Genomic DNA, 23,062 nt, shown 5'->3' with positions numbered 1-23,062 from the left:
ATGTTATAAATGTAATAGTATTCGAGCTTTATTACATGATATATTTAATAGTAATATTCGTTTAGAGAATAGAATAAAGACTGCGAATTCTAGTATTTCAAGATTATTATAGTAATCAAGGAGAAAACGATTCCACATGAATTTCCCCCCGGGACTATTGTAGAGACTCTTGGTTTAAAGGTTAAACTTTTCCTTCATCTTAGTGTATATGAAAGTTAACGAATCTTATTATAGTAACCGGACCGAGAATCCGGTGTCGACGGCTCTCGCCCCTCATAGCCGACTTTCTGATGTCCCCCATTGGACGGAACTCATCATCACATCAAGTCGTAACTCAGATCAAAATAATTCATCCGGTTTGTGTGGAATTGATTTTATGGTACTGGTGGGAAAAATAATTATTCTTGATAAAGACACGTATCCTTATTCCTAAGCATATTGATGAAGAATATCTATAAACACGAGTGCTCTCTTCGAGATTTCTGTGTATTCATATGCTTTGTGTCCATGATTTGATGCTATAGTTTCCAATCTGATTGCACAAATGATTCTTCCTCTACTCCTATGTGTGGCAACAGCGGCCGCTCAGCAGGTCGCATATGGTCAATGCGGAGGTCTGAGCTGGACGGGTGCGACAACTTGTGCTGTAGGAAGCACTTGTGTTTACCAGAATGCATACTATAGTAGTGTTTTCCTGGACCATATTGCATTACAGCGTGCTTATTGCTTTCTCTAGGTCAGTGTGTTCCGGGAGCAGTTAGCAGTACCTCAAGCTCGAAGACAACAACGAGTGCTCCAATAACCTCGAAAACGTCTACAACATTGACAACAAAAGTGTCTTCAACCTTGGCATCTACTACAAAAAGTAAGAACCTGTCATCTATGTGTCGTTCCAGTTATATACCCCCTTCATAAGCTTATAAAAGAATCGCTTAGGCCCCGTATCGACTGCAGCCGTGGAGTATTTCATAACTTTGTACGTAATATTACAATCATTTATCCATCTGAATTCGAATCCGACTAACTCTAAAGTCAGTGGCGACTCATACTCCCAAACAGGCTTTGATCCGACTCTGACCCAACCAGCTGCTGGCAACCCCCTTGGGAATCCCAACCTTCAAGGTTACACGACCACTGGCGGGTTCAATTGGGTATGTAACCTAAAAAGCTTGAAAACACTCATTCGCTGATGCAAACCATGTAGATCGGGTATCTTGTTGAAACTTATAATAATACGCTCATGTTATCATATAACTTTGCTTCGGGAGGCGCAACTACTAACGCATCGCTTGTTGCACCATTTGCACCCACCGTACTATCCTTCATTGATCAAGTAGATCAGTTTGTTCAATACATTCCATCCGGGCCTTGGTCCTCTGGCAACACGCTTTTTGGCATTTGGATAGGTGTTAATGATGTTGGAAACGCGTGGTATCTTTCAAATTATACAACGGTACTCGGTCAGATCATGGATTCCTACTTTACAGAGATCCAGCGACTCTACAATGTGGGAGGCCGAAACTTTCTATTTTTAACCGTTCCACGTGAGTCCCCTTCTTGATTGGGATTGAAAAGATAATTATCAAAAACTAATGATACACAAAGCAACCCAAGATAGCCCTCTTTTCATAGCTGAAGGGACAGCTGTGCAAGCTTCTATAGCGACCGCTATATCTCAATACAATGCGGCTTTAGTTTCACGCGTAGCAGCGTTCAAAGCTGCAAATGCTGGATCTAACACTTGGGTATATGATACCCAAGTTCCTTTCTTAAACGCAATCAACAACCCTACAGCATATGGCTCGGCCGATGCCACCTGTATAAATGCGGACGGCGTTAGCTGTTTATGGTGGAATGACTATCATCCTAGCCAGATCGTTCACAAACTAGTCGCTCAAGGGGCTGCCTCGCTCTTAAAAGGAATATTCTGGTAGATGAGAAAACTGCACGCCGATAAATTTTATTCTGTGTACATTCGATTAAAGAGACCGATATGGCTGTCTCATTCATATATCGACGATATCTTGGAGCACATTTCCTTCTCCAATTCTTTCCGTTGGTCATAAGCAGCACTCCACCAGATATACTAGCTAGAACGCATATTCCAAAAAAGCAAAATGTCCAGCCGTATCCTGCAGCATTGATAAAGGGCTGTACACTGTATGAAATTGTAAAATTGACTATGGAGCTGCACATTGCTAGTATAACTACCAGCTCACCGGCAAGACCGGGGAAACATTCCATTGCATATGCGGTGGCGATTTTGCAGGCGCTCACTTGCTGAGCAATTAGAGCTCCCAAGCCAATCGAAACTGCCACCCAGCTTGCCTGAGTCTGAGCACCCCAGCCATAGAGCATATACCCAACAGTCGCATATGCGAAACTTGCGGTAAGGGTCCAGAGACGCATTTCAGGCTCTTTGACTCCTTTGTCACGGCGGGCAAGGAAAATAACAATATGATCAGATAACACTCCAGTGAAGTAACCGATAGTAGATCCGATGAGAGTTGCGAAACAAGTAAGGCCAACGATCGTAGATAAGTGGTCATATAGATCAGAGGAAAAGATCTCTGATACAGTATTGAAGGATACTATACCAGCTGTGCATCCAAAAGCGAAGATGAACCCCGGAATGACAGCTGTAGGAAAAGACCACAGGAAGAAGGGACGTTTGAAGTAGTCCCAGTATATTGTCGTATCATCTGACTGGTATACCCATAGCGTGAGGGTTTGTAGGTAGGTTCTTCTTGGAAACAACAAAGACAGTAATTCTGCCGAAATGGAACTGTGCGATAGCCTCGTATTTGACATCTTCAAATTTCCTTACCCGTGCCAGAAGCCGTTTGCACAATAGTTTGATCTCGATCCGTGCCTGTGGAGAAGAATAGAAAGCGCGGAAAGTCGTCTCTTCGAAGGAAAAAAATAGGAGCAAAATTACAACGCCATCGATGATACCCACAATGTACTGACTCCATCTCCATCCAGGGCCATCGGCGATGGAACCTCCAGAGATGAGACCAAGACTATGGAACGGTGAGCTTTAATCCTCGTCAATTTTATGATATCGACGAAACCTACATGGACCCAAGTTGTTGCCCGAACAGATAAACTGCAAGCATTCTGCCACGTTCATGAACAAAAAACATGTTAAATATGGTTAATTGAATTACAGCCCGATATGCTGATGTACCCAAGCCATTCAAGATCATGGCACCCATTCACTCTCCAGTACCTTGGAATTTGCCTAGCTAAATACCGGCACACATGCAAATTAGGGTCGTAGCTAGAAACACAAACCTGTTACCAAGTCTTTTAGCTGCAGGTATCCAAAATATGTTACAGAAGCCCTATGAATTGTTTTAGAAAGAGAGCCAAATGATAATTTTGATTACACAACTAACCAGTAGTAAGTAGTTGAGAGCTGAACCGCCATTCATGTTGGTGAGGCTAACATTCGTATCCTTGGATATGGTCTCCCAAGCAGCTGGTATTTCATGTCAGTGCATGTAGGCCCAATGATCAACACTTTCTTTATGTACCTCCAAGGGTGTTTTCTCCGAAACTGAATGCACAAGCATACAGTCTGACCATAAGTCAGTTGAATATAGTTCGGCCCCCGAATCTCTAGGCAAGTAAGAAACCTACGCAACAAGGAACAATTGGTAGTATTTCTTCCATCGCGGTCAAAGCTTGATTAGTGTCAGTAAAGCAATGAGAGTCCTATTTCAGCAAAATTTCATACCAGGGGATCTCCACCACAGATCGTGGGCCGAGGAATTTTAACAATGTTCGATGAAATCCCTCCTGAGTGAGAATGATCCACTGAGTGTTCAACTATATATTCAGTGAGCCATTGGAAAGATAATGAGGTGGTGAGGTGATTACCGTCGATAAGATATTCGGTACCTGGAACATCTTCGATTACAACTTGAGACATGTTGGCAGTGTAGGCAATAGTATTTTCCGTAATCCGTATACAGACTAGATAGTAATACATATCAATTTTTCTTCTAAATATGTATATATGTGGTATGAAATTCAATATCACTAAAAATATTCAATATTATTTTAATATTGAATATTACTAATAAGATATAGAAATATGAATTTTTGATTGGTATGGAACAAGCCGAAATATGCGAATTTAAGATTATTCTTAGATTTTATTAATATTATTAAATATTTTAATCTTTTTGATATTATAGAATTATAAAAAGAATTTATTAAATTAATTGATTAATTGAAATGAAAAAGAAAGTTTTAATAAGCTATTATATATTTAGTTAATTATTATATGTATTAGAAAAGAGAATAAATATATATTAAAAAGAATAAAAAGTTTAATTAAATTTTTTATAAAAGATTAAAGCTATTTAAAATATTAAAAAGTTAATAAAATTATACTAGAAAAGATTATAATATTCATTTTGATATTTGTATTATATTTTTTAAGTATTTAGGTTTTATTAGAATTAGTATTATTTTTTTATTTTATATTTTAATTTTCCTGTATATTTTTGTAAATATTAGTTTTGAGTAATACCTATAACAATAAGTTTTCAATTATCTAATATATATTAATTATTGTATTAAAAGTTTTATACACACCACCGTTTTACTATAGTATACTATTGCCTACACTGTATGTTGAGTGTAGATCTGTTTACAGAGTACATTGTTGACAAAAGAGGGCATCTTTATATATGTATCTGTCGTCCGTCACTTGCATATTTTCGAATTAGGCATATCTCATGTATCCCAATAATCGATCATAGAATACTAATTGAATAGCTGATCATTTAGCTTGGCTACATCATGAAGGTACAGGCGAGAAGCGAGCTTTACTCCACATCTGACCTTGATGTAAAAAGTGGGGGCTTGCTTCAGACTTCCCTTAGCTATCCAAGGTGGGGATAGCTTAGATCCGTTCCAACGTTGCCCCAATTGATAAGACTGTATGATTGATCCGTCTTCCTGAGACCACGATAAGAGAATTGTTCGACTCGAGTCTGGGAATAGGAATCCCGGAATAGCTCCCACATTGAATACTTTTCTTTATGCATAAAAGACACTCCATTTTACTCTTTGTAATCTCAATCTGATTAGAGAATAGTCAGCCAGACATAGCTAGACGATTTGTGTTGTATTGTTTATTTCAAGCGCGGAAATCATTGGGTTGTTGTTCTTCTTCGAATTGAAGTAGATTAGCGATGAGTGTTTTCAACGCCTTTTCCGATATGCCAGTCACAATTACTATGTATTCTGTTGTGGCCAGCTCGAAGTCACTGCGTGTCTTGCCCATCAGAGCTCTGCCGAACGGGAAGGAACTTTAAAAACAATCTCTCAATGAGAGGACTTGACTAAGTATAGCGTCTTCCATTACCCAAGACTTAAATTTATACTGGCAGGCTCAACATACTTCTCCCAGTCGCTTGTAATACTTTGCATCGTGTTTGCTGATACAGACAAATCTCTGCGTTGCCAAACATCAACAATGACTGATCTAGTCCTCTCGAGGTTCGCAATGGTACAAGTTGACATTACTGCCAATGTACTGAGAATGAATGCTCTCCCAGACACAGATCTATTGTTAACAGTGATTATGTCATCTAGTGGATTGAGTTCCACCGCTGCGACGAAAACAGGCCATGTCAAACTTGTTACAAGGCCACTGTCTAGGCACAGGGAAATGTTTTGGAGAATATCAGGGATTCGCCTGACAACCGAAACTGTGCTAGGCGATACATCGTACAGAGTGCAGTGAAGATATAAGATAGCCGCCTGTCGTTTCAGTTCTGCCGAGTGCAAAATTACACAAGCGTCATCCTGATGTACGGTCTGGACGAGACCATCGAGTCGTTGCTCCAGACCTGCGGCTTTGTTGATAAATAGCTCCTCGGAAGCACACATAGGATCTTTACGTTTCATTTTTATCAGATCTGTGATTGAACCTAATATATGGAAGAGTTCTGGGGAACAGCCCATCGATATATCGATTTCGTGAGCTTTAGACGTCCAAGCGCAACTCTTGAAATTTGGTACACCGGCACATGCTGTTCGTCCCAGTACATCCTGGTATGCAAAGAACCGTTCTGAAAATGAAAGGAGGGGCTGCCATTGGCTTTTTTCAGTGGCCAGTAATGTGAATTGTTTTCGGATCCGGATAATGTCGCGCGCGCCTCGAAGGTAAACTACCCACTGTTCATCACATGTATTGATGATTTCATACAAGCACATGATCATACTTATAGTGATAATTTCGGGGTCTCTTGATATCTCTACGGAGTCTTCCTGATCGAGTCTCCCTCGCAAGAAATGAAGAGTCCGCGCCTTAAGCTACATGGCAACCGGCCCCCAGGATGCATCTGTTTTACTCTTGTGACACGCCGAAAGTGCCAAAAGAGATTGCAGGGTAGATTGCGATGTACTCAATGCAAAAGGGAGAACTATTGTTGCGAATGGTGAGTTTGTGGACTGATTGGGAGTTGTCAGCGGACATAGACGGTCTACATAATATTGAAACAGAAGAGTTGTATTTACGTCATCCACGTGGGAAAACGATGAGATGATAGGAAATGGGACAAGGTATCTAGAAGGTGTTGCTGTAGGGGCTGGAATATACTTCAACCTAGGAGAAGTAAGACTGGTGATTTCGACGGCAGTATCCATTAGCTCACGTTCAATTCCGGCTTGGTCGTCTTGATCACATGACAGCATACTGTGAAAGTTCTCGACAGTCCCGTTTACAAAATGATGATGTGATATGTTCGGGATATAGCACTGTGTAACCATTTCAGACGAGAGATCGTAAGAAGGCGATTGATGAACATCCGAAGTCGATCCTCGGTGGTCAATTTTCTTCCATACGCCGGATCGACCAAAGGCTGCACCTCTTCTGGCAAATTCTTCCTGCCATTTCAAGACAAGGTTGTATTTGCAATCATATCCAGTACTAGCACATCGTTGACATCTGGGCCTTTCTTCTCCGCATTTAACTTTCCTTCTTCGGCAGGTGTTGCATCCACCCAGGCTTCTGGTACGAGAGGCCTTGCATTTACCCGTGTCAGGAGATTTACGTCGTGGCATGGTTTACATCGAGCATCGGATTGAAGGAGACGAAGGAAGTGAAGGAAGTGGAGAAGAAGCTTCGAAAATGTGATAGTGAGATAGCGGCTGATAAGTTTCGCCGAGCATTATTGGTGTAAGGCTGCGAACAATTCGTCCTTGTACCAACATAGATATAGAAAGTTGTTGAATCTCTGGCGGTGATCGTCGAGCGGAGACGGCACGATTTACTATTACACGTACAGTGGATTTTAACCAAAGCCAGAAGATCAATCGATCAAGCCATTGTGAGAAATTGGAAATTATCGATACGGGGCACTGGGTAGACACACCGGAACAGATACCGTTACTCAGACTATTTGTAAGATTATGTTTGGAGTGGGCGAGGTGGGGTACAGTTAGATAGATCGAAAGTGGGTGGGAAGGTCCAAGCGAAGTGGCATGCAGTTGTGTTTAACCTACCTATCATCTCTATTCAATATATTTTCATGAGAGTATCAACGTAGATATATATATATATATATATATATATATATAATGGCATACCCAAACACCTAATCGAAGAAAATGTAACCTGGTCAAATATTTCCAAATTCTAATCATGCCGACCGAACTTACCAAATCATCTCGAATCCTCATTGTGGGAGGTGGGACTTGGGCTGTATCTACAGCTCTCCACTTAGCTCGTCGAGGTTATGTAGATGTTACAATACTCGATGCATATCCAATACCATCCCCAATATCCGCTGGGAATGATGTCAATAAGATTGTAGAACAAGGTGACTACGGCAACGGGATTTCACGAATGCATAGGCAATTCACTGACATACATAGGCTCTTTCACAGAGGGCGAAGATGATGTTTCTATGATTCTACTCAACAAAGCGACGGAAGGCTGGTTAAATGATTCAGTATTCAAACCTTACTACCATCCTACTGGGTATATTGTTGCTGCAGACACGCCAGCTGCATTGGAGCAGGTTGAAAAGCGAGAGCTGCCCGATTCAAAGTCTGGGTTTGTAAGACTAAAGACTGCGGAGGACTTCAGAAAGACGATGCCTCCCGGGGTGTTGACAGGCGACTTTCCCGGCTGGAAAGGTGTGTTCAAGTCTTCAGGTGCCGGCTGGGTACATGCTCGTAAAGCACTGGAAAGTGCAGCGAAAGAGGCTGATAGGCTTGGGGTGAAGTTCATTACCGGTTCACCTGAAGGTGCCGTCACCAGTCTCATTTATGAAGACGGAGATGTACTGGGCGTTAAGACTGCTGATGGAAAGGAACATCGGGGTGATAGGACAATACTTGCTGCTGGAGCTGGAGCCGATGCGCTTTTCGACTTCAAAGATCAGCTTCGGCCAACAGCCTGGACTCTAGGACATATCAAGATGTTGGAGGATGAAACAAAATTGTACAAAAACCTGCCAGTTCTCTTCAATATAGAGAAAGGATTTTTCATGGAACCGGACGAGGACAATCACGAGCTCAAGATATGTGATGAGCATCCTGGCTATTGCAACTGGGTAAGTCCATTTATTGCCTAGTCTTGCTATGGGGAGAAAAGTTCAGAACACCAGAAAGGAAGCCTAGAAGGGTTTTTGATTTTTGCACCTCCATATGAGGGTTGAAGAAACCAAATCCTCAGATTTGAATCGGCGTTTCAAAAAGTATTGCACATGGCGTTTTGAAGAGTATTGCACATTGGAGATATGCGAGCTTGGTCTTCGACCTTTCTCCTAGTCTTGAAAAGTTTCAGCTAAAAGCAACACCCCTAAATTCAACATGGTAGTAAGGGCTGACGAACTATGTTTCAGATCACAGGCCCAGATGGCAAAACCAGGAGCATTCCATTTTCAAAACAACAGATCCCTATAGATTCGTCCAAGAGAATTCGACAATTTCTGCTAGAAACCATGCCTCATCTCGCAGATCGTCCGTTATCCTTTGCTCGAATATGTTGGTGCGCTGATACCCCTGACCGGGCATTTCTCATCGATATTCCTCCGGGATACGCTTCGCTAACTCTGGCGGTTGGCGGAAGCGGGCACGGCTTTATGCACATTACTTCAGTTGGAGGATTCGTTGCCGATTTGATGGAAGGGGTACTAGATCCAAAGCTGAAGCACGCCTTCCGATGGCGACCTGAAACGGCAGTGAATAGGAATTGGAAGGATTTACAAGGAAGATTTGGGGGACCAAATGAAATTATGGACTTTCAAGACGTCAGAGAATGGACGGACCTCCCTACTGAATAGAGCTGCATATCGTGACATATGATACATGCAAAGCCCTTGGAAATTTTATGGAACCCGCGCGCGCATTATTGTGCTGAGATTGTTACGAAAAGTCTATACACTATGAACATGTTTCCGGCTCAGATACAGGTTTATATAAACCATTTGCTTATTAACATCGATGAATAGCTATGCAGAATTATACGTTATAATTTTAGGCTCTCGGATCGTAGGAGTCTTGTGTTACATGATGCCCTTGAATCTATCTCTCGCTAGACTTTCAGCTCTGGAAATTGACTCAAATTGACAGATTTAATATGTTCATCTCACCTATGGACTCGCTCTATGTACCTATGTATGGTGTAAATCTCCTTGAGCACCCCAACAAATCTTTTATAGTCACTTGTATTAATCTTCTTCATAGATCTCCTGCTGCATCTGCCGTTCCCATATTCGATTCGCTGACTCAACAATCTTTGTCGCTTTCGCAAGAAGTTTGGCATGGTACTTTTCCTCATCATCGGACGCCAGCCGCAACTTTTTCGGCTGGGCCATCAAAAGTACTGGTATTAGTTCCTTCGAGTCTGCACCTGCAACCGCCCCAACTGTTTTATAGCCGTTGTCCCAGAAGATCCTTGCTGTTCGACTTTTGATGAATGTAATTTCTGCTAGAGCGAGTAGGTCGGACTTGGCGCCTATTGCTTGTTAGGTAAGCGAGTAAGAACATTCGGAAACCCATTTTTTTTTGAAAAAAAAATCTGAATTGTCTACACAGTTATTGTGACAAAATGAAGAACATACCAGCTTTTAGACGATCGGAGAAGTGATCAAGCACCGCAGCTAGTGCTCCCCAATCCATCTTCTCACAGAACTTTATCATTCCTGCAGCAAAGCCATGACACGTTTGCGCCAAATTCTGTATGATTCCTCGTGGTAAGTCGTATTTGCGAGCAACGGCATGAACTGGCATTTCATTACAAAGATCTCGTAGTTGTAAAGCGGTATAGAATCTCTTGTATACCCTGGCGATCTCGATTTCTTCTGAAGTGGACTCTCTCATCGATCCCCCTTGTGCCCTGACAGAAGTCAAATGTTGAGCAATAGATAAACTTATAGCAGTCAATGAACTTACATTTTATTAATCAATGACGGCTTAAGTCCAACGAAACCAAGAACTCTCAAATTACTCTCGTCAAGCATATCAACTTCCTTACGGAAGATTTGCCAGTTGATATTGCCCTGCGTAGTCTGAACGGGCGTGAAGGTGTAAAGCACATGCATTTCGCCATCTAGTACAAAGGCTTCCAGAGATCTTCGTAATTCTTTATGAACGAACAAGCCATCCTCGGGAGCGAGAGAAGAAGCCACAACAGCTTGACCCAGACGTGTAGCTTCGAATGAATAGGTTTTTGTCTGTTCTACGAGTTTACTTTCGAGTAAATCTTTGAGGGTTATTTCAACCATTGATTTTAATTCTTTCTGATCAATCGTATGACAGAGGAGAGTTTTTTTCACATAGTCGTCGATCGATTCGCTGCTTGTAGCCAACTTTGTAGTTATTACTTCAAGTAAGGCTCTGTCTACCTATTAGTTCTAATACCTAATGAGGATTTATAGGAGGGTTTTTACCGTTTTATACCTCGCTTGCCTGGCACCAGGCAGCTCTCAACTGAAGGTATTTCGGCTTCCATGAGCTCCGCGACGGCCTCGAGGTCAGACTTTTGACAACAGAGATATGTTTCGCCAATTTCATCCTTCCCTTTGCGTCCAGCTCTACCTCTCATCTGTCGACTATAATGATTAGCATTTATAGTCAATTGTGACAAGTAAGGTACTCACAGCATTGAAGGGCCGACTAGATCAGATCCCATTCTAGCGCCATGCAATATAACCCGCCCTATTGAATTGTCAGTCTCCGTAGTACGTTCGGGTCAACAAATACTGAATGATTGTATTGAAATTATCAGAAGCTTCTTGGGACCGAAAGATAACTCACGGGCGGGAAGATTGATGCCGGCCGCAAGACTGCAGGTCGCTACCATGACTTTCAATACGCCTTCATCGTAGGCAGCTGCGACCAAGTCGCGTTCCTCTGTAGTCAGACCAGCATCTGAGGGTGGGCGTCAGAGAAATTTAAAGATTGGAGGATGGAAAATACATACGATGAAAGGCCACGCCCATTAAGACTGTCTTTTCAAGCACTTGATCAAGACCGCTACTTGTGTCTCTTAAGTCATTTAGAAGATCGCGTCGTCTGTTCATCAAGAGCGGGTCAATAGCATCCATTGAAGGAAGCACTTGGCTGATCAGAAGTGCATCCCTTTCACAACCCAGTCGACCTGTTATTTGGTAGACTTAGTATTACGATACGGCAGAGGAGACAAACGGACCAACTTACTGCTGCAAAATACTAGCACACCGTAGCCACTTCTGGCGGTTTCATTGGCTAAAGCAACGACCGAGTTTATCAAGGGATTGCTAAGCTCTTTATGCTGTGAGGTCTGTATTCGCCTATGAGGACCCGGAAGTGTCTGCGTCGAGTTGCCTGAGTTCTGAGAGTTTAGTTGCGAAGCTGTCTTGTAGAACCTGTTCGAACTAGAAGCCGGATATACAGCATTTTCAAAGACAAGGTGCTCTTCTACAGGAACAGCCCTGTAGTTAGAAATGTAAAATTTGGCATTATTGAGCCATTTAGCGAGCAAGTCTGCATTCTTCGTTTGGTCAGACAACTCTTACCATAAGACAACCACAAACACAAAGAAAGAGTTAGACTTACATCGAGTGTCGCGCTCATGCCAACGATCTGTACGCCTTGTTCTAAGCTAAGCAGTTTTGTAGCCATTAACTCCAATATATATCCACGGCTTTCATCATTTATGAAATGTATCTCGTCAATGACTACAACACCAAGATTTCCGATGGAGCAGTCATCAATGGCCGCGTTGACAAGCGAGTTTGCCTATAAATGTTAGCCAATGAGTGTGAATGCGAAAGCATTTATATCGACGCACCTTCTCAATGGTGCACACAGCAATGTCCATATCAGCCCATGTTGCGTTTGACTTGCTGCCACCATAGAAACCTGTAACCCTAATGGAGTTTTCATCCCCTCGGTTTCGCCACATGGATGGCCATTTTGATTCCCGCACAGAGGTCTCTTTGCAGATCCCCTGGACAATTCTTCGGAGCCATCGAAGTTTCTCTTGAACCAATGCAACGTAAGGCAATACTAATAGAGCTTTCTTCTCCGGATTTTGTATTATCTTCTTGAGCATGAGGACATCTGCAACAAGTGACTTTCCGCCCCCTGTAGGAGCAGTATAGACCAAGTTGCGTTGTCCAGCAAGGGCACCACTACGAAGGAGACATTCGGATTGCCACGGGTATATAGATTTGATTCCTAGGGCAGCAAAGTTTTCGACTAGTTGATTTGGTAATTGATATGCAGGGTGCGATAGATCAAGCAAGGGATTCAGTGTAGGGGTTGGCGTTAAAGCCAGTTGCCTTCTTTGTGAATACTCGGAATAATTCTGGACAGTAACATTATCAATTTCACTTGCTTTCAAAGCACCCGGATGTGTATTTTTGAGATTTGGGCGCTTAAAATCTCTCTGCCTAGTGAGGTCAGTTTCGATATGGGGATGATTAGCGGGAGATGGTGTTTCCCGTGATTCTTTGGAATCATTCAACTCATCAAATGTTCTTTTCACAGCAACGCGGGAAATTGTTGTAGACGCAACCCTTGTTGCATCTATGGTAGTTTTGTGATACAGACCAGACCGTGTTGCATTAGACTTCTTCATTTCCACGTTGGGTTGAGGTTAAGTGGATTGAAGATTTTCTGCAAAGAAACATGAAGAAAGCAACAAGCCATTAAACCCAAAGGAAAGATAGAAGGCGATCATTAAAATGATAGACGTGAGTAGGTAGTTAGAGAAGGGTACCAATAAGGGAACTTTTGACGCCAGGTTGCACTGTAGCAAAATACTAGAAGTATCTATGTACCTAGAGTAGGTAGGGTAGATATGTAGTTCTGAATCCCGGAGAACTTTCTGTGACTTTTTTGGGAGGGAAGGGCCAAATTGATTGTGATTTGGTAACCTTGCGGAGCCATGTACCCAATTGGAAGAATCAGTTATTTGTAAGCAAGCAAAAGAATGAGTCAGTGAATGATGACAAGAAATACTTCTTCCAACCTTTGTCCGATTATGCCAATTCGGCCGGTGAGAACTTTTTTTTCTTTTCTTTCGTTTTTGTTCTTGACTGGCAACACAATGGATGGCTGACGATGAGATGGAAGGCTCCATGGACGGAGGGAGGTCCATCAATTGATGCAACCTGGATGGTGGGGTGGGGAGAGTTGAAAAAGCGACACGTGATTGATCCAAGCCAGCCATCGGTGTGCCGGGGCTTCCAAGGTTGAGCTAGCAAGGATATCTCTCACTACCCCCGCTTGTAAAGTGGAGACTTCAAGCATTTTGGAAGTTCGAGATCAAAAAAAGTTCGATTGATGGATGGATCTATCGAGTGGATGTTACTCTGTACATTGTTCTACCTGATGGTTCTGTAACACCAAATTTACATAGCACGCACGGCTATGACTCGAGCAATCAATTGTTGGCATCGGAGCAATTGAACTGCTGCAACACATGGGAGGAGTACGTAGTTAGTATTTGGGATCTCAGGTATTGAGTGAGGAGTGAGTGACTTTGTATATTTTGGATGATATCAAAGGCATTAATTATTTTACTTTCTCTTCAGTCCTATCTATCTATATATATATCAATTATCCTTTCCACCCTTTTGGTGGAATGTGGAATCATATAAACTGTGTGATGTGCATGTGTGCGTGGGTGTATATATTATATGTATGTTATATATATATATATATATATATATATATATGCATGCTAGGTAGGTATCTACCAGGTATCTGCTTTGGATACACCTCTTCACCTAGGACGTCCAAGAGAATCTACATAACAAACGTGATATATATCAGGAATGGAATTCTTCAAGTCGCCTCCCGCCTCTTTTCTCCCATACATATCCAGCGGGAAAGGGAAGAAAGGGTTGTGAATTCTATGCAGGCACCAATTAGCGCCGCACCATATCGTTTTGTTTCGCCAACAAAAAAACTCCCATCCCCATTCCCATTCTCATTCCCATCTTTTCTTACCTACATCCATCCATCCACATACATACTACCTACCTAGTACTTACTTACTAGCATCGCTTCATGCCATGCTTCCTTCGTGCCTCGCGCCTGTCTTTCTTCATCAACAACCAGTTTTCTCATCACCATCACCATCACCATCACCATCACAATCACCATCACCATTTGTTCCATCGATTATTTATCATTGCTTCAGTCAATGTTCTTGGACAGTACCTACTGATTACTACCACTGCATCGCTTCCTCTCCCTGAACATTGAAATCCGGAAAAAGAGTTCGTGGACTAGAACTGGACTGGAATAGATTGAACTACTCACCTACCTGGTAGTAATATCTATCTGATCTGTATCCTCTTCCAAAAGCTTACCCATATCCGTGCAACCCACCCCATCTATTCTTACCAACTTAAATATCTTCCTGGTACCTACCTACCTACCTACCTACCTACCTACCTACCTACCTACCTACCTACCTACCTACCTACCTACCTACCTACCTACCTACCTACCTATCCAATATCTCTCCTCGCTCTCTTTTCAAATATACGGCAAGGTATAGAACCACCTTTTACAACCATCACATTGCTCCTACCACCCAACTCTCTCCTCCACCCATTTCACATTTAACTTTCACCCAAACCTCAAATTTCTACCAAATCATTCATCCAAAACTTTATAATTTCTGTTAGGTCACACTTTCGGAACCTTTAATTCACTTCAACATCATCTTATTACATCCTCCAACTGCAAAGACCAATATATTACCCAATTTAGATCATTTGTCCAGGGTTGGTGCCTCTCTCCAGCTAATATATATGTTCTTGAGATCTCACAAATAGCCTCGTCTTTAGTTCTACTCATTGTCATCCTGTGGTCCTTCCGCATCCACCCTTTCTACGATATCAAAAAAGCCCACCCCCAACTATATTGTTCTCAATCTTTCAAATCGATTCATATCTAAGAAATTTCATAACCTCGAACCTCTCTGATGGGTCGAGAGCTCGCAATAATCGTCCGACAGCCTCGTATATAGCGCTTCTCGCACCTCGTTCTCGCGGGAAGCGCTCCAATTCACAGTTTGAGATTCGATTGTCCAAGCCACGAAGTTGTTCGCGACGCAATCGTCATGACCAAAGAAATTAATGCTGGCACCAGCGTCGAAGGCTCATCCAAAACCCTCCCCCCTCAAGAGAGCAATGCGGTTGAGAATGTATCCGCTGCCCACGATTCGCCGGCTGTAAATGCGATGGAAATTGTGCCTGAAAGTAAGGCTTCGACTGGTGCGCCTGGGAAAGGATTAGAGAAGGAATTATTAGCTCTTCGCGATTTCGAATCTCAGCCTATGACCGCGACCAATTCAACATCCTCCAATCGATCGAATAAGGATGCTGGAGCCAACGGAATCGGTGGTGCAGCTTACGGTACTCGATCGCGCAATCGAACAGGTACATCAAGAATCAATTATGCAGAGGACAAGGAGATGGACGTGGATATTGAAATTGCAGCGGCTATGAAAGAGGGGCGCAAGACCGCTCGGGTCAACGACTCTCGCCCTTCAACGTCTGCGGATAATGCGCCGCCGACAACTACTGCAAAGAAGGCAACCGTTCCAGAACCAGAGCCTGTCGCAACTGCACAAAATAACAATAAGGAACCTATCCCTGGGACCTCGACGTTCTCTGCAAACCCGTCGGTACCAACAACTCAGAATTCCAAGAAAAAGAAACCTGCCCAAACCGCCGCAACTGCAACTGCATCTTCGATACAAAATGTCGTACAAAATGGTTCGTCAGTACATACAAGTGCCCCCAGAGTCAGCATGGCTGTGCATGATTCTAACATGCTGAGCTTCGATGACTGTGGGGCACGTTTAAAGGACGAGAAACTTGTAGCAGATGATGGCACTGTTCTATCAGCCAATGGTACGCATACTGAGGCCATGGATCTACCAGCCATTTTTCCAATCCTGTTCAAATACTAACGCATTGTCAGATCACGTGTATCTTGTTTGTGAACCTCCCGGTGAACCATACTATCTTGGTCGAATCATGGAATTCTTACATATCAATAATGACGTCAAGGAGCCCATTGACGCACTGCGACTCAACTGGTATTATCGACCTAAAGAAATTGGAAAGAAGGTTAGCGATACGCGTCAAGTGTTCGCTTCCATGCACTCCGATATCAGTCCTCTCACAGCTTTACGTGGAAAATGTCAGATCAAACACAAGGCCGAAGTCGAGAAGCTCGATGTCTTGAGAATGACGAAGGACAGCTTCTGGTACGATAAACTGTACGATCGTTACATCCATCGATATTATGACGTTATACCCGTTTTCCAGGTCATAAATGTACCTGTTTCAGTCAAGAAAGTCCTTGATGAAAGGTGGAAATATATTATTGTGGAGGTGGGGCGTGGCAAGGAGTTTACCAGCGCCGTGAAGACCTGTAAACGTTGTTGCAGATACAGTGCAAGGTGTGTATTTCTGGATCCTGAAGTATCGAACTTAGCTAACATTCTCATAGCAACGATTCTGTTGACTGTGCGGTTTGTCTGAACACCTACCACATGAGCTGTGTAAATCCGCCATTGTTGAAGAAACCCTCGCGCGGCTTTGCTTGGGCTTGTGGACCTTGCAGCAAAGCCCAAGAAAAGAAACTTGAGGCTCGTAATACCCCTAATATTACAGATGGAATCGTTGAAGCCGAAGACGATGAAATGAACGAAGACGAAGATGATCTGCCCACAGCAGTAGGTGATGCGCTTGATACGAACGGGAACACCTCATCAGACTCTCAGGATGTCGAAATGTCTATTCACCCAGGTACAGCGGAACAGGTTCATCAAGCAAGCCTATGGCTCTTTCGGTACTTGGGTATACACTGCAAAGTCGAAGATGCACTGGATTATGACGATCGTATCTATCCAAGGGCCAGCTCTCGGATTGGAAATCGTCATCAAGCCAATGTTACAGCTTGGCATGGCAGACCTGTGGAGTATGTTAAGGCTGTAGAAATAAAGAAGAAATACATCAAGGGAGGAAGCAGTAGCCACAGAAAGGATGCAAAGTTATCGAAAGAAACTATAGCCGCGCTAGAAGCCGACAAAATTGCTCGAGAAAAACGTCCGATTTGGGTTATGGATGAGCCGAATGGCTATATCAATCGGGGTGAGGATGCAAGTAATGATGATCCCCAAAATACGGCGACGTTGCTGTTTAAAATTCCAGACGTTGGCGAAGCTTCTAGCAATTCTGAACGGGGAACGGACGACAGAGTTTTATCCTTGGATGTTCCTGCGTATGAGCAATTGGTCAATGATTACATGGTTCGTGCAAAAGCAATGGCGAAGCCGTTAGGCCTGCCTGAATTTTCAACGAATCTACTCGATGTAGCTCTACAATTACTCTATTCAAACAAATTTGATGTAGACAAAGCGCTTGATGCACTTTCAAAAACAGACAAGAAGACGTTTAAGGAGCCAGAACTAAGTCCTGCCGAGCTTAAAAAATTCGAGGACGGCGTTACCAAATTTGGGTCTGAGTGGCTTAGCATTAAAAGGCATGTGAAGACAATGAGCCCTGCTGATGTGGTACGATTTTATTATACATGGAAAAAGACGGATAAGGGAAAGCAAATATGGGGTAATTATTCAGGGCGAAAAGGCAAAAAGGAGGCCAAAAGGGCAGAGGCGGCCTTGGGGAAGTTACAGGATGACATTGCCGATGAACACGACGACTCAGCTTTTGACAACGACAAAGTTTTACAGAAGAAGAAGGGATTTCAGTGCAAATTTTGTTCCGTAAGAAGCTCGCAGAGATGGAGACGAGCTCCCAACACCCCTGTGGGTACTACTGTCCCTGAAAATTCCAATAGCAAAGGAGCTGCAAAGGAGAAAGGTAACCAACTTGTGTTGGCGTTATGTCAAAGATGTGCAGAACTTTGGCGCCGTTATGCAATACAGTATGAAGATGTTGATGAAGTAGCCAAAAAGATGGCGGCCTCAGGAGGACGATCTTCTAAACGGAAAATGGATGAAGAATATCTCAGAGAACTCAAAGCTGCAAACGAAGGGTTTGGTCAAACGGATGCTCTCCCCACTACAGCACCTGTCTCGACTGCTAGCACACCCGTACCTGCACCTCCTCTAGTGCCAGCAGTGTCAGAACCGCCTAAGAAGAAAGTCAAAACCAATCCAGATAACAAAGAAGTTTCAGATTCTGCGCTTGAGAACGCCAATATAGTAGCACCCGCGCAACCAAAGAAGAAGCCAATAGTAGAGAAACCTCCTCCGCCTCCGCCTCCGCCTCCAGAAGTTCCCAAGCCGAAGATTCTTCCATGTGCTGTTTGCGCCCAGTTGGAACCATTAGGAGATCAGCACCTTTCCTGCAAAGATTGTAGAATGGCTGTGCATCGAAATTGCTATGGCGTTGTTGATAACCGAAGCCCCAGCAAATGGACCTGTGACATGTGTCAGAATGATAAAGATCCCAAAGTATCAATTGTAAGTTCATTCGAGTTCTTGATTATATTCGTTCTGTCACTCACGATTTTAGCAATACAAATGCATGCTTTGTCCTATAGAGTCTACAGAGCATGATTTTGTGGAACCGCCCCGTGTTTCTCACAAGAAGAAATCTGAAAAGGAGCGGGAGCGAGATCGCGTGGAGAGAGAAAATGCGCTGAAAGCTGCAGACTACTTTCGAAAGAAGCAGGAAGAATACAACAAGCCTGTCAATCCTCGGGAGCCATTGAAGCGCACAGCTAATAACAATTGGGTACATGTTACCTGTGCTGTATTTACACCCGAAGTGAAGTTCGGAGACGCGAAAGCTCTAGTTCCATCTGAAGGGATTCCATCGATCCCTTCGAGTAGGTATGATGAGGTTTGCAAAGCATGCAAGAAGAAAGGCGGTGCCTGTGTAAATTGCCATTCATGTCGAGCACCAGGTAAGATTCTAGTCACATACCATACCCGAGTTGTCATGTTACTAATTAGCATTGCAGTGCACGTGGAATGTGCGCACCAGAATGGGTACATTCTAGGTTTCGATATCGCTCCGGTGAAGGGTTCTCGTCGCGACCAGCACAACATTGTGAACATCAATGGTGAAAATGGCGCCATGTCTGCCGCTATCTGGTGCAAAGAACATGTACCAACCAAGACTATTGTCCATCGTATGCACGACATCGTTGACGAAACGGGCCTTAATGCCTTACAACTCTATGTACAAAATTTCAAGCAGGCAGACTTGGCACTGACTGGCACAGTTCGTAAAGCGAACCTCGTCAACCAATCTACCAGAGCTGTGAGTTCTGTCAATATCCCAACACCCCAAAATCGTCGGACATCTACGGGGGCTCCTATATCGACTCCCACGACAAATAGACGTGCTTCTTTAGCATTGGTCAAAGTTGAGGATTCACCATTGAGCACTTCACTTTCGGTGCGCGACACAGAAAGAACATGTGCCACATGTAGTGTTGACATCAGCCCTAAATGGTGGCCGATGATAGAAACTACTGTTGCAACTAGCAGTCCTGCAGCTCCCTTGAACGCTATACTGGATCACGATCCTACCAAATCAGACAGCCCTGGGGTCGCCAATGGCCATTTACCTAATGCCTCAACAGGTGAAAGAAGTGGAGTTCATGTTGCACTCGCAGTCGCAGCCTTGGATCAAAATACCAAAAAGCCGACCCCTTTACCTACGGAGTTTCAATGCCATCAGTGCCATTGGAAGAAAATTCGAAAGCAACCTACACCAATACCGACGCCTCCACCTATGCCTATAGCCACGGTGAGCGATCGCGAGGTTTCTAGACCTCCTGCGCCCCTTCCTATACCGACTTCTACACCTATCATTGCGAATATTCCTCCGCCAGAGCTTGAGCGCAATCATACGCCGCATCAATACCCATGGCCGCCCCAACCTCCATCGTATCCGTCCAACACCCCGTACAACAGCTGGCTTCGTCAATCTCCAGTCCCAACGAATATCGCTGCCGTACATCAAGTCAATGGCAATCACTCGCCAAGGATGCCTGGAGTTGCGCCACAACTGGGAGGGCAACCTCACAATCGTCAGCCTGTGCAAGGTCTACAGCCATCCCCTCATCAAAACGGACGTTTGCCCAACGGTTATCCGCCCTCTCCTCATCGACTTCCTGGACCTCCACCCATGCATATGCAGAATGGAAGCTACGGATCATATGCTTCTAATAGACCCCCTCCTCATCATTTGACAAATGGCGGACCGCCTCCTCGTGCCCCGGAGCATCCTTTCTCGCAACACAGTGCGCCGATGCATTCTCGACCGTATGGTGTACCACATGGACTACCACACGGACCACCACACGGACCACCACACGGTAGTCCACAGCTCAACCGGCAATTAAATGGACTGCCTCCCCCACCCAATGGACTTCCTCCGCCGAATGGTCTCCCTCCTCCGTTAAATGGTGTGAGACCGAATAACAACCAGGTCAATGGGGGAGCAAGCGCGAGTCCATCACTAGCAAATTTACTCTCTTGAAAAAAGGGCAGAGTAGTCATACAAGCATGCATAGTATTTACGTCTTTTGTCACACTTCTGTTACATGTTTACATTCATCTCTTTCATGTATTGTATGATTCCAATCTTTAACTTGAGGCGTTTTATGGAGGTCATATCTTCTTTCAGGAGCGTGGCGTTTGAGACAACCACAATGTAAAATAGATTATTGCACATTGACCGAGGTGGGAAATTAGAATCGGTCATGGCAACGTGAGACGACTTATTCAACAACAGGAGGGTATTCTACAAAGGATGCCACCCATATAAACAACTATATATACATCCCTTGTATGAGGAGTTAGTTTCGTGAAAATTTAATGTACCAAAATGTTGAAAGCATTGCATTATGGATAACTTGTGGCCAGCGTGTTTATGTTGCTTGCATCATGTCATTTATGTCACGCCATTGGATAACCACTCGCCATGAGCTTCTGAAGATTACATCTGAATATTGTAAATTTTGCTATTAGAAAGTTTTAATTATTGAATTGTGCACTTGGAAGGTAAGCCACATGGGCCTTCCCTGTCTTTGGGCCTAGTTTCTCCTTTGTCTGCTTTAAGGTTTGCTTGTTGGGTATTTTTGGGTTCTCCATTGCTATCTGCCAAAATTGATTCTGACTTTACTTCATTGTTTGTGACGGAACCCTGTTGATGAGGGTTAGCAGTGTGAATCAATTGTGATCGTTGACTGTTGTCTTCGGGTTCACTTACATCTAGTCACGCGAAGTTGACTTTGCTAATGGTCTTTCCGAATTCCTCGCCTTGAATGGTAGCAAGTTCTAACTCGAGAGCAGAGGGTGATCGAGATCCATCGGCGCCCTACAATGTATCAGTCCTATATCCTCACTCATGCAGTATACCCCAACAAAATCCTCTCAAACAGATAGAAAAAAGACTCACAGCGAAAGTTCCGGCACCCCATGGGGAACCACCTCTAACCTCTTCCATATTTGCGAGTTGTGGGAACGACTTTGCATAACCCAATGGAACATAGATGATGCCGTGATGAGCTAATGTTGAGAGAGAAGCAAGAACGGTGCTTTCTTGTCCACCACCTGGAGTGCCGGTGGAAACGAATATTCCTGCGAATTTTCCCCAGTAGCCTCCGGTTTGCCATTGGCTACCGGTAGCGTCCCAGAAAGCTTTCCATTGGGCGGGGAAGTTACCGTATCTGGTTGGGATACCGAAGAGGAATGCGTCCTGGGCTGTGTCAGCTGGGTGGATACGGGGTGTGGGAGTGGGATGGGATTGAAAGCTTGGGTTGAGTATGATTTTATGGTTCAAAGTGGATTGGCAAGACTTACATAGTTTGCAAGAGTCTGAGGGTCGATGACTGGAATGTCGGATTTTGCAGGAGCGTGCATCTTAGCCAAGACCTCTTGAGGAAGAGTCTCTGGAACTCTATTTGGTGAATTAGTAATGAGGGCTTTGGAGTTCTTTCGAACATGATAGTTTGAAACTTACTGGAAGAGATCGGCTTCAATTCCGGCTTTCCTGAGACCTGCTTGTTCGGCCTCGGCAAGCTTTTGGATGTGGCCATACATGGAGTACTGTGGGAGACATGGTGGTTAGTATCATGGCATTTGCTCAGGTGGAAGGAATTTGAAAGACTATCAACGATGGGTTCATGTGGAATGTGGTATGTGAATATTTTCTACGTATGGGTGGATAAGATTGAACCAACAGAGCATGAAGAGAACTCGAGGAGTCTAGTCTCTTCGTTCTGTACAATGACGGGGATGACATAGAGAAGTACTTACGAAAACAATAGCTACTTTAGGAGCCATGATGAGAGGTTTGATAGAGAATCAATTGAGAGAAGGAAGATTAATATGAAGAGTGCGAGTATGAGTATGGGAGAGACTTGGACAGAGAATGGATTGAAGATTGAATGATGAGGAATAAAGAACAGACTCGAATAGATGGGAAAGTCTCTCCCTTCTTATATGCATTCATACATCCCTTCATTCATTCATTCACCATCAATATTGACTTTCGGTTGGGGAAAGTCAAAGAAGCAATTGAGGGGTTAGAGA

At 43.6% G+C, this 23,062-nt stretch overlaps 9 protein-coding genes across 9 annotated transcripts; 3 read left to right on the top strand and 6 right to left on the bottom strand.

The window, feature by feature from the left end:
- Positions 1-544: 544 nt before the first annotated feature.
- On the top strand, positions 545-1,934 carry EAE98_007723 (uncharacterized protein; the record flags this gene model as incomplete). The annotated part of the gene is made up of 6 exons (XM_038955346.1): positions 545-683; positions 737-865; positions 937-976; positions 1,037-1,151; positions 1,205-1,544; positions 1,606-1,934. 6 exons carry the CDS (start codon positions 545-547, stop codon positions 1,932-1,934), a joined length of 1,092 nt encoding a protein of 363 aa, XP_038808524.1.
- A 156-nt stretch (positions 1,935-2,090) lies between these two features.
- On the bottom strand, positions 2,091-3,218 carry EAE98_007722 (uncharacterized protein; the record flags this gene model as incomplete). The annotated part of the gene is made up of 4 exons (XM_038955345.1): positions 2,091-2,158; positions 2,220-2,706; positions 2,759-3,038; positions 3,079-3,218. The coding sequence occupies 4 exons, from the start codon at positions 3,216-3,218 to the stop codon at positions 2,091-2,093; spliced, it is 975 nt and encodes a 324-aa protein (XP_038808523.1).
- A 30-nt stretch (positions 3,219-3,248) lies between these two features.
- On the bottom strand, positions 3,249-3,834 carry EAE98_007721 (uncharacterized protein; the record flags this gene model as incomplete). The annotated part of the gene is made up of 4 exons (XM_038955344.1): positions 3,249-3,347; positions 3,402-3,484; positions 3,646-3,689; positions 3,743-3,834. 4 exons carry the CDS (start codon positions 3,832-3,834, stop codon positions 3,249-3,251), a joined length of 318 nt encoding a protein of 105 aa, XP_038808522.1.
- A 1,545-nt stretch (positions 3,835-5,379) lies between these two features.
- EAE98_007720 (uncharacterized protein) lies at positions 5,380-5,928 on the bottom strand (the record flags this gene model as incomplete). Its single annotated transcript, XM_038955343.1, has 1 exon — positions 5,380-5,928. The coding sequence occupies one exon, from the start codon at positions 5,926-5,928 to the stop codon at positions 5,380-5,382; it is 549 nt and encodes a 182-aa protein (XP_038808521.1).
- A 408-nt stretch (positions 5,929-6,336) lies between these two features.
- EAE98_007719 (uncharacterized protein) lies at positions 6,337-7,086 on the bottom strand (the record flags this gene model as incomplete). Its single annotated transcript, XM_038955342.1, has 1 exon — positions 6,337-7,086. One exon carries the CDS (start codon positions 7,084-7,086, stop codon positions 6,337-6,339), a length of 750 nt encoding a protein of 249 aa, XP_038808520.1.
- A 580-nt stretch (positions 7,087-7,666) lies between these two features.
- On the top strand, positions 7,667-9,314 carry EAE98_007718 (uncharacterized protein; the record flags this gene model as incomplete). Its single annotated transcript, XM_038955341.1, has 3 exons — positions 7,667-7,844; positions 7,900-8,582; positions 8,874-9,314. The coding sequence occupies 3 exons, from the start codon at positions 7,667-7,669 to the stop codon at positions 9,312-9,314; spliced, it is 1,302 nt and encodes a 433-aa protein (XP_038808519.1).
- A 387-nt stretch (positions 9,315-9,701) lies between these two features.
- Positions 9,702-13,096, bottom strand: EAE98_007717 (uncharacterized protein; the record flags this gene model as incomplete). Its single annotated transcript, XM_038955340.1, has 10 exons — positions 9,702-9,988; positions 10,095-10,369; positions 10,426-10,869; positions 10,923-11,084; positions 11,133-11,190; positions 11,290-11,403; positions 11,456-11,632; positions 11,692-12,004; positions 12,070-12,252; positions 12,305-13,096. 10 exons carry the CDS (start codon positions 13,094-13,096, stop codon positions 9,702-9,704), a joined length of 2,805 nt encoding a protein of 934 aa, XP_038808518.1.
- Positions 13,097-15,595: 2,499 nt separating this feature from the next.
- Positions 15,596-21,005, top strand: EAE98_007716 (uncharacterized protein; the record flags this gene model as incomplete). The annotated part of the gene is made up of 5 exons (XM_038955339.1): positions 15,596-16,391; positions 16,462-16,945; positions 16,996-18,973; positions 19,026-19,419; positions 19,477-21,005. The coding sequence occupies 5 exons, from the start codon at positions 15,596-15,598 to the stop codon at positions 21,003-21,005; spliced, it is 5,181 nt and encodes a 1,726-aa protein (XP_038808517.1).
- Positions 21,006-21,506: 501 nt separating this feature from the next.
- EAE98_007715 (uncharacterized protein) lies at positions 21,507-22,813 on the bottom strand (the record flags this gene model as incomplete). The annotated part of the gene is made up of 6 exons (XM_038955338.1): positions 21,507-21,671; positions 21,759-21,845; positions 21,927-22,226; positions 22,331-22,427; positions 22,491-22,576; positions 22,787-22,813. The coding sequence occupies 6 exons, from the start codon at positions 22,811-22,813 to the stop codon at positions 21,507-21,509; spliced, it is 762 nt and encodes a 253-aa protein (XP_038808516.1).
- Positions 22,814-23,062: the final 249 nt, after the last annotated feature.

Source organism: Botrytis deweyae (assembly GCF_014898535.1).
Source record: "Botrytis deweyae strain B1 chromosome Unknown BDEW_018, whole genome shotgun sequence".
Lineage (NCBI taxonomy): Eukaryota > Fungi > Ascomycota > Leotiomycetes > Helotiales > Sclerotiniaceae > Botrytis > Botrytis deweyae.
The sequence above is the reverse complement of the archived record's forward strand: the minus strand, read 5'-3'. Positions and strand labels throughout refer to the sequence as shown.